This window comes from Dama dama, chromosome Y (genome assembly GCF_033118175.1).
Source record: "Dama dama isolate Ldn47 chromosome Y, ASM3311817v1, whole genome shotgun sequence".
Classification (NCBI taxonomy): domain Eukaryota; kingdom Metazoa; phylum Chordata; class Mammalia; order Artiodactyla; family Cervidae; genus Dama; species Dama dama.
This window is the reverse complement of record NC_083715.1, coordinates 11,462,916-11,476,733: the sequence shown is the minus strand read 5'-3', so window position 1 is coordinate 11,476,733 and position 13,818 is coordinate 11,462,916. Positions and strand designations below refer to the sequence as shown.

Sequence of the window (13,818 nt, the reverse complement as noted above, 5' to 3'; positions counted from 1 at the left end):
TTTATTAATCTTTGAATATTTCTCTACCTCTATAAAAAAGCAGATAGCACTAACTTGGAAGATCCGTTTTTGTATTAGAAATTTTCTCGCAAGTTTCCAATTGTATCATTTGGTAAATCATTTACTGCCACTAAATCTCACCCACTTTATAGTAACTCCTCCTGCCATCAGAGACAGAAATAGCAACCCACTCCAGTACTCTTGCCTGGAAAATCCCATTGAGGGGGAGCCTGGTGGGCTGCCATCTATGGACTCTCACAGAGTCGGACATGACTGAAGTAACTTAGCAGCAGCAGCAGCAGCAGCAGCTCCTGCCATACTAGAGGCTCTCAAGAAAATGTCAAGGCAGGAAAAAAAAACAACAAAACACCCACAAGTTAAGCTACTGAGGAGTGTTAGAAGTAAAGAAACACCATGGGAAAATAGGCCATGAGTTGGCTAACTGTGTGGGGGTAGTGTGGGGGAAGCTCTGATGAGAAGTCAGAAACCTTTGTAAATAGTTAATTTGCAATAGACGTCAATAAGTCCGAATGTCTCCCTTTTAGTTCTCAAGTCTATCACCTCATTGAGTAAGCTGCTTACAGGTGACATGCTGCTTGATCTCAAATGTAAACCACACATTTGAACTTCTTAGTCTCCTGACAGGATTACCAATGACATAATTGGCCATCCCCCTTTGTTTTACTATAGCAATCAGTAGTCTAACCCATTGTTTCTGTTAGGAAGATGTTAAGAAGAATAATGGATGGCCTCCACACCTTCAAATACATCACTGTGGAGGCCATCCATTCGTCTTCCTAACATCATCTCCATTATCTCCTAAGCATCCTGATACCTCCATCAGTACTTCTTGTGTTACTCACAGAGACAATTTTTACCACCCTCTTTGACTCTTCTCGATATTGTTAAAGTATGAAGTAGGACAATATGGTAAAAGATTGCAAAATCTTCACTAATATTGGAGAACTACTCCAGAAAAGGGACACTTGCCCTTCCTGATACATTCTGGGGAAAGGATTAGTATCTTGTGGAATGCAATGGAATTTATAAGCTCTTTCATTTGTGATAAGACAAATGCCTATAAAAATAGACATGACAGTATGGCAAAGACAGGAAGCAGAGCCACATACCCTCCAGAAAGAAATATGTGCTTCTCTGATTCTGTGACAAACCTGTCCATGTCATATAGTAACCTGCTCCTAGATAAGGAAGTAACACTTGTGAGTCTCAAGGTTATGTATTCTTCTCAGTTCCAGAGACTTTCATTGTGCTCCTTACTGCTCTAGACAAGGGAAAAGTTAAGTTAGAGTTTATTATTCTGAAATAGAAAAAGAAATATCCCCAAGGACCAGACTCCCTAAGCCAAGACAAGACAGAAATCCATATTTCAGGTTCAGGAAGAATTTCTTTTCCAATGAGTCAGGTCTTCGAATCATGCGGCTAAAGTATTGGAACTTCAGCTTCAACATCAGTCCTTCCAAAGAGTATTCAGAACGAATTTACTTTATTATTTTTTTTTTCTTTCTTTCTTTCTTTATTTTACAATATTGTATTCGTTTTGCCATACATTGACTTGAATCCTTCATGGGTGTACATGTGTTCCCCATCCTGAACTCCCCTCCCACTTCCCTCCCCATCCCATCCTTCTGGGTCATCCCAGTGCACCAGCCCTGAGCGCCCTGTCTCATGCATCAAACCTGGAATGGTGATTCATTTCACATATGATAATTTAAATGTTTGAATGACATTCTCCCATATCATCCCACTCTCACCCTTTTCCACAGAGTCCAAAAGACTTCTGTACACCTGCGTCTCTTTTGCTGTCTTGCATACAGAGTTATTGTGACCATCTTCCTAAATTCCATATATATGCATTAGTATACTGTATTGGTGTTTTTCTTTCTGGCTTACTTCACTCTGTATAATAGGTTCCAGTGTAAGAGGATTCTCTTTTCTCTGCACCCTCTCCAGCATTTATTGCTTGTAGACTTCTGGATAGCAGCCATTCTGACTGGCGTGAAGAGGTACCTCCTTGTGGTTTTGATTTGCATTTCTCTGATTATGAGTGATGTTGAGCATCTTTTCATGTGTTTGTTAACCATCTGCATGTCTTCTTTGGAGAAATGTCTGGTAAGAGGTTTCTTTACCAGTTTCCTTTTCCTGAAAACCTTGGTAAGGAAAGATCTCATTTGAAATTGAAAGCCTCTTTTCAAGAGGAAGTGCCTATGTTGTTTTGCTGGCATTGCTAGAACAAGGTGCCTCACACTAGGTAGCTTAAATAAATGTTTTCTTGAACTCAAATGGTCAGCAGATTTGTTTTCTTCTGGATTCCAACTGCCCTCCTTCTGGCTTCATCTTCACATAGAAACTTCTCTATGTTGTCCATGACTTCCCTTTCTTATAGAGAAACAGTCATATTTGAGGCCCTATTTCCTAACAGAGCTGGAAGTAAATGACAATTTGCTCACATTTTATTAAATACAATGTACAGCGAGTTAGGTCTTCAATGTACAAATTTTGAGAGAATATAATTCATTCATAATACTAATTTTCTTCTTTCCATTTGGTACTGCTGTATAATCATCTGTCTCTCAGACTTCACACTATGAGCCAGGTCTCCCCAACCCAGACAGCAGATGCATAAGAAAAAGGGGTTGGAGCCAATCCCTCATCAAAAGTAATCATTGCCTTGAACTGAAATTAAAAAAAAAAAAAGCTGGACTCTTTGGGACCCTAATACTCTGGATAGGATTGAATTGAAGCCAGGAGAAGTGGACAACAGAGGACAAAATGGTTGGATGGCACCACTGACCTGAGAAAGCTCTGAGGGTTGGTGAAGGGCAGGGAAGCTGGTGCGCTATAGTCCATGGGATCCCAAAGAGTCCAATATGACTGAGTGGCTCACTGAGTATTCCTGACCTCTCACCTCTCCCAGCTCAGTGAAATAGAATCTCTATTTCAGGTGGGTATAGGTAATTGCACAGGGCTTGCTTTTTTTTTTTTTTTTTTTTTTTTCCAGATTTCAGTTCAAGGCAATGATTACTTTTGAGGAGGGATTGGCTCCAAACAAATTTACCTTTCCCAAGTCTATTGCAGAAGTTCTTTCCTGCCAAGAGGGACCAAAGGCTCCTTTCACCTGCTTACATTCATAAGCTAGAGAATCTACCCAAGGCATAGTAAGCTGAGAATACTAGGCTTCAATTGTGCTGATGCCAGATTCCCTGTTGAGCAGAGATTCCATATTGGTAGAGACAAACCAAGAAGATCAGTGACTCCCTATCCCTTCCTGACCCTTAGCCTAGAATCTTCCTTGTAATAACACTGCAAGAATAAATCTCCTGCCCTATCTCTGGAGAAGTAGCACAGAGATTCTGAGAGAAGAGTCAGTCCCTAAGAAGAGAGCTGTGTAATTCTCTCAGAAGAGACTAGCGATATTTGGAACAGAGGCTGAGAAAGTCCAAGTTTAAGGGTGTTGTAAAGCAGTGCAGGTTTTGCTGGTGAGCAAAGGTGAGTGGTTCATAGGGTCGCAAAGTCTCAGACATGACTGAGCAACTGAACTGAACTGAAATGTAACACACACCAAAAAAAAAAAAAAAAAAAAAAAGCAAAAGAGGAGGTAGAGCTGTATAGGAATTGCATTTCTATATCTCACTTTCACTGCTCTTGTTTTGTCATGCAGTCATGCCAGTTCTTTGTGACCCCAAGGACTGAAGCACTTTTGGCTTCCCTGTCCCTCACCTTCTCCTGCAGTTTTCCCAAGATCATGTCCTTTGCATCAGTGATACCATCATGTCATCTCATCCTCTGATGTGCTCATCTCCTTCTGCCATCGATCTTTTCCAGCATCAGGGAGAATCCCAAATCCCAGCTGTTCTCCTCAGAGGAATAAACTACTGGAGCTTCAGATTCAGTAACAGTCCTTCCAACAAGTATTCAGGGTTCATCTCCCTAAGGATTGACTGGCTTAATCTCCTTGAAGTCCAAGGGATTTCCAAGAGTCTTGCTTAACACCATAGTTCAAGGTGTTAATTCTTTGGCACTCTGCCTTTTTACACTCCAACTCTCACAAACTTACCTGATCACTGAGACAACCATACCCTTGACTATGCGGGGCTTTGTCGGCAGAGTAAAGTCTCTCCTTTTCAACATAGTGTCTATGTTTATCATAATTTCCTACCAAGAAGGAATCATCTCAAGATGTCATGACTGCTGTTAACATCTGCAGTGATTCCAGAGCCCAAGAAGAAAGATTTGCCACTACTTCCACAATTTCTGGATCTATTTGTCATGGAGCATGAGACCAGATGCCCAAATCTTGGTTTTTATCATATTTAATTTCAGGCCAGCTCTTTCACTATCCTCTTTCATTATCAAGAAGCTCTTTAGTTCTTCTTTGCTTTTTGCCATTAGAGTGGTATCATCTGCATATCTGAGGTTGCTGATATCTCTCCCACCTATCTTGATTCCAGCTTGTAAATCAACCAGCCTGCCTTTCTCATGATGTGTTCAATACAGGGTGACCAAAAATAGTTCTGTCATACACCTTTCTCAAACTTGAACACATCAATTGAAACATATAGGGTTCTAACTGTCTCTTCTTGACCCTGATACGGATTTCTCAGAAGCCAGGTAAGATGGTCTGATATTCCCATCTTTTCAAGAGATTTCCACTGTTTGTTATGACCTACACAGTCAAAGGCTTTAGTGTGGTCTATGAAACAGAGGTAGATGATTTTTTTAATGCTCTTGGTTTCTCTATGATCCAGCAACGGTTATCCATTTTATCTCTGCTGCCTCTTCCTCTTTGAAATCCACCTTGGACATCTGAAGTTTCTTGGTTCTCATAATCCTGAAACCTAGCATGAAAACTTTTAAAAAAGACCTACTAACTTAGGAGATGAGTTCAATTGTCATATGGTTAGCACTTAGCTTAATACTACCCTTCTTGGGAATTGGGATGAGGTTTGAACTTCTCCAGTCCTGGGCCACTGTGTATCTTCCAGAATGTTGACATAAAGAATGCAACAGCATGATGGCATCATCCTCTTGGATTTTGAATAGTTCTACTGGAATTGCATCACATCCACTAGGTTAATTAACAGCAAGGCTTTCTAAGGCACTTGCCTTCACACTCCAGCATATCTGGCTCTGTGTGATTCACAATGCTATCACATTAATCTGGTTCACTAGAGTCTTTTTGAACAGTTCTTCCCTGAACTCCTGCCATCTCTTCTTGATCTCTTCAGTGTCTACTAGGTTGATACCATTGCTGTTCTTTACTGTCCCCATCTTTGGGTATAATGTTCACTCAATAGTTCCAATTTTCCTAAAGCGATCTCTAGTCTTTTCCCTTTTGTTTTCTTCTATTTATGCACTCTTTATTGACAAAGCCATTTTTTTTTCCTCTCTCTCTCTCTTTTTTAAATTTTTTCCCATTTATTTTTATTAGTTGGAGGCTAATTACTTTACAATATTGTAGTGGTTTTTTGCTATACCTTGATATGAATCAGCCATGGATTTACATGTATTTCCCAAGCCGATCCCCCTTGCCACCTCCCACTCCACCCGATCCCTCTGGGTTCTTGTCCCTCCCTTCTCTTCATTGAAACTGAATTTAGTTGGATGTACATTTTCCTTTCTTCCTTGCTTTTCCCTTGACTTCCTTCTTCAGTTATTTTTAAAGCCTCCTGACATAACCAATTGACCGTCTTTTTTTCTTTTTCTTTGGGATGGCTTTGTTCATTTCCTCCTCTACAGTATTATGGACTTTTAACCATAGTTATCAGGCATACTATGAACCAGAACTAATCCCTGGTATCTATTTGTTACCTCCACTGAATATTCATAAGGGATTTGACTTCAGTTTTGCCTGCTGGCCTAGTCGTTTTCCCCCACTTTCATTAGTTTAATTCTGAATTTACCTATGTGAAGTGCATGTTCTGAGCCACTGTCAATTCCAGGTCTTGTTTTTGCTGACTGTATACAACTTCTCAATCTATGGTTACAAAGAATGCAATCACCTTGATTTCTGTATTGACCATTTGGTTATGTGCATGTGTAAAGATGATATGTGATAAGACAGCTTTCGCAACATATTCAGATTAAGTCTGTCAAAATTTTGTCTATCAAATCTCTGATGGTGGCACAATACTTCAGATGATCTCCAGTGTCTACCATATTGATAACGTGAAATTTAGATTAAAAGTGTCTGTGAGTTCTCCTTCTGCACCACCACCCCATTAATTGAATGTGACTTCAGTACGTTTCCAAACTGTGCAGTTTCACTGTAACATGGGAGTTTCACTATAACCCAGTAAAGATTCTGCATGGCACTGGGGGTGGGTAAGTGGTAAAAATCTGTGAAACTGGAAAATCTGACTCTTGATCAGTGATGTTTTCAAGGAAATGGCTCTATCAGAGGGAAGAAATGTCAAAATTAATAGAGAGAAACTTCCATTAAAATACAGTTGGGATGCCAGCAGGCAGAGCTCTTAGAGATGACAGGAGAGCCCAACAGGACAAAGAAATACTTCCTCTTCTTGTCCATAAAAGCTCAGCAAATGAGAGACTGCCAGGACTCAGACAATGAAAAGCCACCAGAGTTTAAACCCTCAGCCTCCCATGGATACATTTCTTAATCTTGCCTTCTTAATTTCTTCTTTCTTTCTTTGAAAGAGCTATCTTTTCCCTCTTAGGAAGACTTGCATGTAGCTCACCATGGTTTCAGACCCTGAATGACAATTCTCTTTTGCTGAAATAAACACAACTTTGTTGGAGTAGTAACTGGCAATCTGTTTTAGGTCAACCCAATCTTAACACTAGTCTGGATAAACCTGCACTTGCTTAGTGTCCTCCCAGTACTAGTATTCCAGGATTGGTAGCCTTCTTTTGTCTCTCTGAAGGTAAACAAAAACAAAACAAACAAAAACCACAGTAGGTTTCTTAAGTTGTTCTTAAAATAATGTGGTTATCATCTTGCCTTAAGTTATACAAATTCATAAACCACACAGAAGGTACACCAGGGGATGGAAGAGGACCAAGAATTTGTGAGAGAATATTGAGAGTGCCCTTAAAATGCTGTGAATCTCCCCAACCAAGGAAGAGGGGTGGAGAGTGGGTCCTCTCCTCATATCCACTCAAGCAAGCAAGAGAGTGTTCAAGACCCCTCCTAGAGCTTCAAGTGTGCCTTCTCTCCACCATACCCAGGAGAAACTGTTATGTGGTGGCAGAAGCCCAAGGCAGAGTGCTTTTGACCCAAACCCCCAGCTCGAGTCCTGTCCCAACTCCCAACCCCATTTCTCAAGATATCACCATTACCATGGCAACCATTGTTTGGTCCACCTACCATCCTCCCCGGAGATGCCACAGGCCTCTCCAAGAGTGTCAGACTAAAGCCAGAAAGCCCTTGGCCTTAACCCACAAATCTCCAAGTTACAATCCTACCTCCAGCCCAAGCAATCCTCCCCACCCCTTACAATCTCAGAGGTACAGATTTACTTCAGACCCTCTGAGAAATGAGGGCAACGATGGCCTTATGTGTGCAAGGAGGAGAGTTCACTCTCAAGGAGGTAGCCACTATGATCTCCCCTGAAGCTGAATCTGTGGTGAAACACCTGGCATTCTTGAAAGGCAGAGATCTGCTCCTAGCCCTAGACACCTAACAGCGATGTGAGTTACAACACCCCTGTCACTGGCACCAAGGGAAAGGTGCCCAAGAAGTTCATGACTAAGAGGGTGCAAGGCTCTATCAAATAACCACTTCCTAACTTGTTGATGTAAAGAATATACATGCCTACATCAAAAGGCACAATACCATGGAAGTTGTGTTCATTCCCCCAGTGTTCATCACCTGGAACAACCTCTGCAATTTCTAATGCATCATGGGCCACTGTGAGACAGTGGTGTTGATGCAGTGCAGGGTGAGATGAGCACCAAGGCTATTAACATGACTGGACCAGTGGGTTAGCCCCAGTGAAAGGAAGCTGCTATGCTGACAATAGCCCCAGCTTCCCACAGGGTTTCTACATCTACTGCCCTGTACTGCCACCACATGATCCCAAGGGCGCCAAATGCAACACTGATGAACACGAGGGCAGTGGTGAAGGCTTCACTGCAGCCCAGGGCCTCAGACACCATATGCCTGGCCACCCCCAAAAACAATGACAGAGCCACTCCCCGCCCTTTTGCAAGGACCCAGCTATGACCTGCCACCTGTGGACAATGACTACCACCAGCATTCTCAGGTCCAAACACCACCTGGGTTCACCACCACCTCAAGGCTGGAGGGCTATTCTAATGTGGTCTAGGCCCCAGCTACCTGCTGAGTTGCCCTAGGGGCCAAGGTACCACTTCTGGTTCATGATGTGCAGCAGGCTACTCTTAGGAACCCACGGAAGAGCACAGGGATATTAGGAGTGACTCCAGTATAGATCCACAAAATAGGCCTCTTCCAGGCTACTGATCCCACTGACTGAATAATTTGTGTTGCCACCCACAGCAAGCACCTGGAGCCCAGAACCAGAATTCTAAGGGAGGAGAGGCAAGCTCAAGAAGAACCCAAATGAAATATCTGCTTCTGTTGCAAATGAAGCAACGGACAAAGAATTAATCTCAAAAATATACAGTCAACTCCTGCAACTCAATTCCAGAAAAATAAATGATCCAATCAAAAAGTGGGCCAAAGGGCTAAACAGACATTTCTCCAAAGAAGACATACAGATGACTAACGAACACATGAAAAGATGCTCAACATCGCACATTATCAAAGAAATGCAAATCAAAACCACAGTGAGGTACCACTTCACGCCAGTCAGGATGGCTGCTATCCAAAAGTCTACAAGCAATAAATGCTGGAGAGGGTGTGGAGAAAGGGGAACTCTCTTACACTGTTGGTGAGAATGCAAACTAGTACAGCCGCTATGGAGAACAGTGTGGAGATTTCTTAAAAAACTGGAAATAGAACTGCCATATGACCCAGAAATACCACTTCTGGGCATACATAATAAGGAAACCAGATCTGAAAGAGACATGTGCACCCCAATGTTCATCACAGTGATGTTTATAACAGCCAGGACATGGAAGCAACCTAGATGTCCATCAGAAGATGAATGAATAAGAAAGTTGTGGTACTTATACGCAATGGAATGTAACTCAGCCATTAAAAAGAATACATTTGAGTCAGTTCTAATGAAGTGGATGAAACTGGAGCCTATTATACAAAGTGAAGTAAGCCAGAAAGAAAAACACCAAACAGTATACTAATGCATATATATGGAATTTAGAAAGATGGTAATGATAACCCTGTATGTGAGACAGCAAAAGAGACGCAGATGTATAGAACAGTCTTTTGGAGTCTGTGGGAGAGGGCGAGGGTGGGATGATACGGGAGAATGGCACTGAAACATGTAAATTATCATATGTGAAATAAATTGCCAGTCCCGGTTCGATGCATGATACAGGGTGCTCAGGGCTGGTGCAATGGGATGACCCAGAGAGATGGGATTGGGAGGGAGGAGGGAAGGGAGTTCAGGATGGGGGAATACATGTACACCCATGGTGGATTCATGTTAATTTATGGCAAAACTGATACAATATTGTAAGGTAAAAAAAGAATTAAATAAATAAAAGTGAAAAAAATAAAACATATATATATACATATTTATATTATTACAAAAATCAAGATTATCTCATACTTAAGATGATCTGATATTGTTGTTGTGACACCAACCTTCTGATTGGTCATTTTCTCAAAAAACATTTCCTGTTGCTTTCATCTGTTATCACTGTTGTCTGACATTTTAAAAATATTACTTGCCTACAGTTGGGCAGGAATTTGGACAACACTTTCAGTCCTTTTTTTGAATGAGTTTTAGCAATGATTAACATGTTCATCTCTTTCCAAGTAATGAATTGAAGACTACTTTTGGATTTACAGGTTGAATGTCACAGGGTATTCAAAAGGGTAAGAATGCATTAAAAAGTACCCCAATTTCCTTTATTTTCATCCTCTTCCCCTGCCCTGTTATTGGAGCAATTAATTGTCAGCATGGCCTCAACTAATCAGACTTACTGATTAGGTAGGCCTCTGTGAGGCAAAAAGAATAAAAATGGAGTAAAACATGATGGCAAGTAAAAACATGTGGCTCTTTGCAAGCAGAACTCACCTCTTTTTAAAATTATTTTTTTTCTCTTTTAAAAGTATCAATCTAATAACAGAGTCACTTGGAATGCAAGGATATCAAATGAGTCTATCCTAAAGGTAATAAGTTCTGAATGCTCATTGGAAGGACTGGTGCTGAAGCTCCAAAATTTTGAAACGTGACTCATTGGGCCCTGATGCTAGGAAAGATTGAAGACTGCAGAAGGGGACAACAGTGGATGAGATGGTTGGATGGCATCACTGACTCAATGAACATGAGTGTGAGCAAGCTCTGGTTGTTTATGATGGATAGGGAAGACTGATATGCTGCAGACATGTGGTCACAAAGAGTTGAAAAATGACTGAGAGAATAAACTGAGCTAAACTGATATAAAAGAAAATGGGCATGAGGTGCTTGGGTGGTGGAAAATGGGGAGATGCTCACCAAACTGTAGAAACTTTCTGTTGTAAGATAAATAAGTTCTGAGGACCTTATGTACAGGCATAATACTATAATTTAATAGTACTGTATTGTATACTTGAAACTTGCTATAAGAGTAGAACATTAACATTGTCACCATGACAACAAAAAACATAATGCCATCTATGTGAAGTGAAGGAGATGCTAATTAACCTTGGTGAAAATATTTTACACTATATACTTGTATAAAAATTACCATACTGTACATAATAATCTTGCACCTATATCTCAGTAAATCTGAGAAAAATCACTGAAGGGAAAATGTTGAGCATAGAAGCAGGTCTAATTTTTGTTTTTCTCATCTCTGGTGCTGAAGAGAAATATGCAGTGCCTAGTGCTTAGGGTACAAGGGTTCAGTAACTGTGGTTTCTGGTTTCTAGACAAAATTCAATATTTGTGTTGCATGGTTTTTGTTGTTCCACATCATGTGGAATCTTCCATGACCAGGGATCGAACCCATGTATCCTGCATTGAGAGAGAAATTCTTTCCCACTGAGCCACCAGGGAAATTCAGGAATTACTTTCCTCAATTCCCTTTCATATTTCTCACTATTAGTGTGGAGACAGTCAATTCCCAGGCAGGCTGATAGGAAGTCCGGGGTCCCCAAGGAGAAGAAAGGGGTCTGAAATTCTCAAGGAGGTGGAAAGTGCAAACATCTTTTTTTCTCTATATTCCTTAATTTTGGTCACATAATTTTTTTTTATTTAAGCCTGGAACTGATGATTGCAAAACAAGCTCAGTTTAAACTTTGTACTAAGGGTTATATAACAACTGTATCCTGCTTGAGGACAGTTTCTCCTTCTAGAAAACCTTCTGACTAATCCTGTTATCTTTTTTTTCCCCACTTATTTTTATTAGTTGGAGGTTAATTACTTTACAATATTGTAGTGTTTTTTTCCATACATCGACATGAATCAGCCATGGATTTACATGTGTTCCGCATCCTGAGCCCTCCTCCCACCTCCCTCCCCATCCCATCCCTCTGTGTCATCCCAGCGTACCAGCCCTGAACACTTGTCTCATGCATCCAACCTGGACTGGCTATCTGTTTCACACTTGATAATATACATGTTTCAGTGCTATTCTCTAACATCCTGCCAACCTCACCTTCTCCCATAGAGTCCAAAAGTCTGTTCTATACACCTGTGTCTCTTTTTCTGTCTTGCATATAAGGTTATCATTACCATCTTTCTAAATTCCATATATATGCGTTAGTATACTGTATTGGTATTTTTTCCCAATTATTTTTATTAGTTGGAGGCTAATTATGTTACAAAATTGTAGTGGCTTTTTCCATACATTGACATGAATCAGACATGGATTTACATGTGTTCCCCATCCTGAACCCCCATCCCACCTCCCTCCCCATCCCATCTCTCTGGTCATCACCAGCCCTGAGCACTTGTCTCATGCATCCAACCTAGACTGGTGATCTGTTTCACACTTGATAATATACATGTTTTGATGCTGTTCTCTCAGACCATCCCACCCACGCCTTCTCCCATAGAGTCCAAAAGTCTGTTGTATACATCCATGTCTTTTTTTCTCTTTTGCATATAGGGTTATCGTTACCATCTTTCTAAATTCCATATAAATGCGTTAGTATACTGTAGTGGTCTTTATCTTTCTGGCTTACTTCACTCTGTATAATGGGCTCCAGTTTTATCCATCTCATTAGAACTGATTCAAATGTGTTCTTTTTAATTGCTGAGTAATATTCCATTGTGTATAAGTACCACGATTTTCTTATCCATTCTTCTGCTGGTGGACATCTAGGTTGCTTCCATGTCCTGGCTGTTATAAATAGTGCCGCGATGGACATTGAGGTACACGTGTCTCAGTAATCCTGTTGTCTTAAAATGTAAATTGTGGGAATGGGTTTAGTAAGATCTTTACATCCTTTAGACACTCTTTTGATTTATTGTAATATCCAATTAAAAAGGAATATAATTCCCTTGCTAAGGCTAGTAAGGGAGGGGGATACTCTCCGTGCCTCTTTTAATCTATGTCAGAAGTTTTCTCTGTCCGTTTTCTTACTTTAATAAAACTCTGCTACACAAAAGCTCTTGTGTGATCAAACCTGGTCCCTGGCCCCAAAGATAAATCTTCTTCTTCAGAGATCACTAATCTGACATCATTCACCAAAAGCTATCACTGTGCAGAACGGGACTGATAATTCCATATTGCTCTTTTATATTCCACAACACATTGAATTGATATGTCAGTTGATATATTTTTGACCAGGTCTTTGGGGTTTTCTGGGCTTCCCTCAAGGTTCAGGTGATAAAGAAAAAACCTGCAGTATGAGAGCCCTGGGTTTGATCCCTGGAGAAGGGGAAGGTTACCCACTCCAGTATTCTGGCCTGGAGAATTCCATGGGCTGTAGTCCAGGGGGTTGCAAAGAGTTGGACACGACTGAGTGACTCACTTTTAGCATCAGCTGTCTTTGGGGTTTTTTTAATATAGATTCCGACATCAGCTACAAACAGGCAATTTTACTTCTTCTGTTACAGTTTATTTCTTTTTCCTCCCTAATTGTTCTGGCTGGGCTTTTAATACTATATTGAATAGAAGTGGTGAGGAAGTCACCCTTATCTTGTTCTGATCTTCCTTTGGATTAGCATCGCTCTGTGTGATATTGGATGTGTAGTTGTCATATATGGTCTTTTTCACACCTAGGTACCTTCTATACTTAATTGGCTAAGAGTTGTTTTTATGAAAATGTGTGGAGTTAGAGGAGATGGCTTTTTCTTCGTCTCTTGAGGTGATGCTATGATATCTATCCTTCATTCTGTCAATGCAGTATATAGCATTTATTGAGATTTATATGATGAACCATCCTTGCATCCCAGGGGTGTATCTCACATGATTTCAATGTACATTCTTTGAATGTGCTGTGGAATTTGGTTTGCCAATATTTTTGAGAATATCTGCCTGCATATTTCCTAGGGATATTGTATTTTTTTCTTGTATCAGGCTTTTCAACTATTATGTCAGAGATAGAATTACAAGATGATTTTGGCAGAATTCTCTTGTCTTCAACTTTTAGGAAGTACTATCATTAATTTTTGTTGTGTAGGATCCACCAGTGAAGCCACCTAGTCCTGGGCTTTCATATGTGTTTTTAAGGGTAAGTGAGGAATTTTTATTATGGACCCAAACTCCTTACAGCATTTAAGCCTATTCTCTATCTCCTTA

General features: G+C 40.6%; 1 protein-coding gene across 1 annotated transcript in view; it reads right to left on the bottom strand.

The window, feature by feature from the left end:
- Nucleotides 1–813, bottom strand: part of LOC133053552 (testis-specific Y-encoded protein 1-like) — a 115,148-nt gene extending 114,335 nt beyond the window's left edge. The window contains exon 1 of the mRNA XM_061138111.1: nt 759–813. Within this exon, the coding sequence (XP_060994094.1) occupies nt 759–813 (55 nt within the window). The remainder of the gene's footprint in view (nt 1–758) is intronic.
- Between the last annotated feature and the right edge of the window lie 13,005 nt (nt 814–13,818).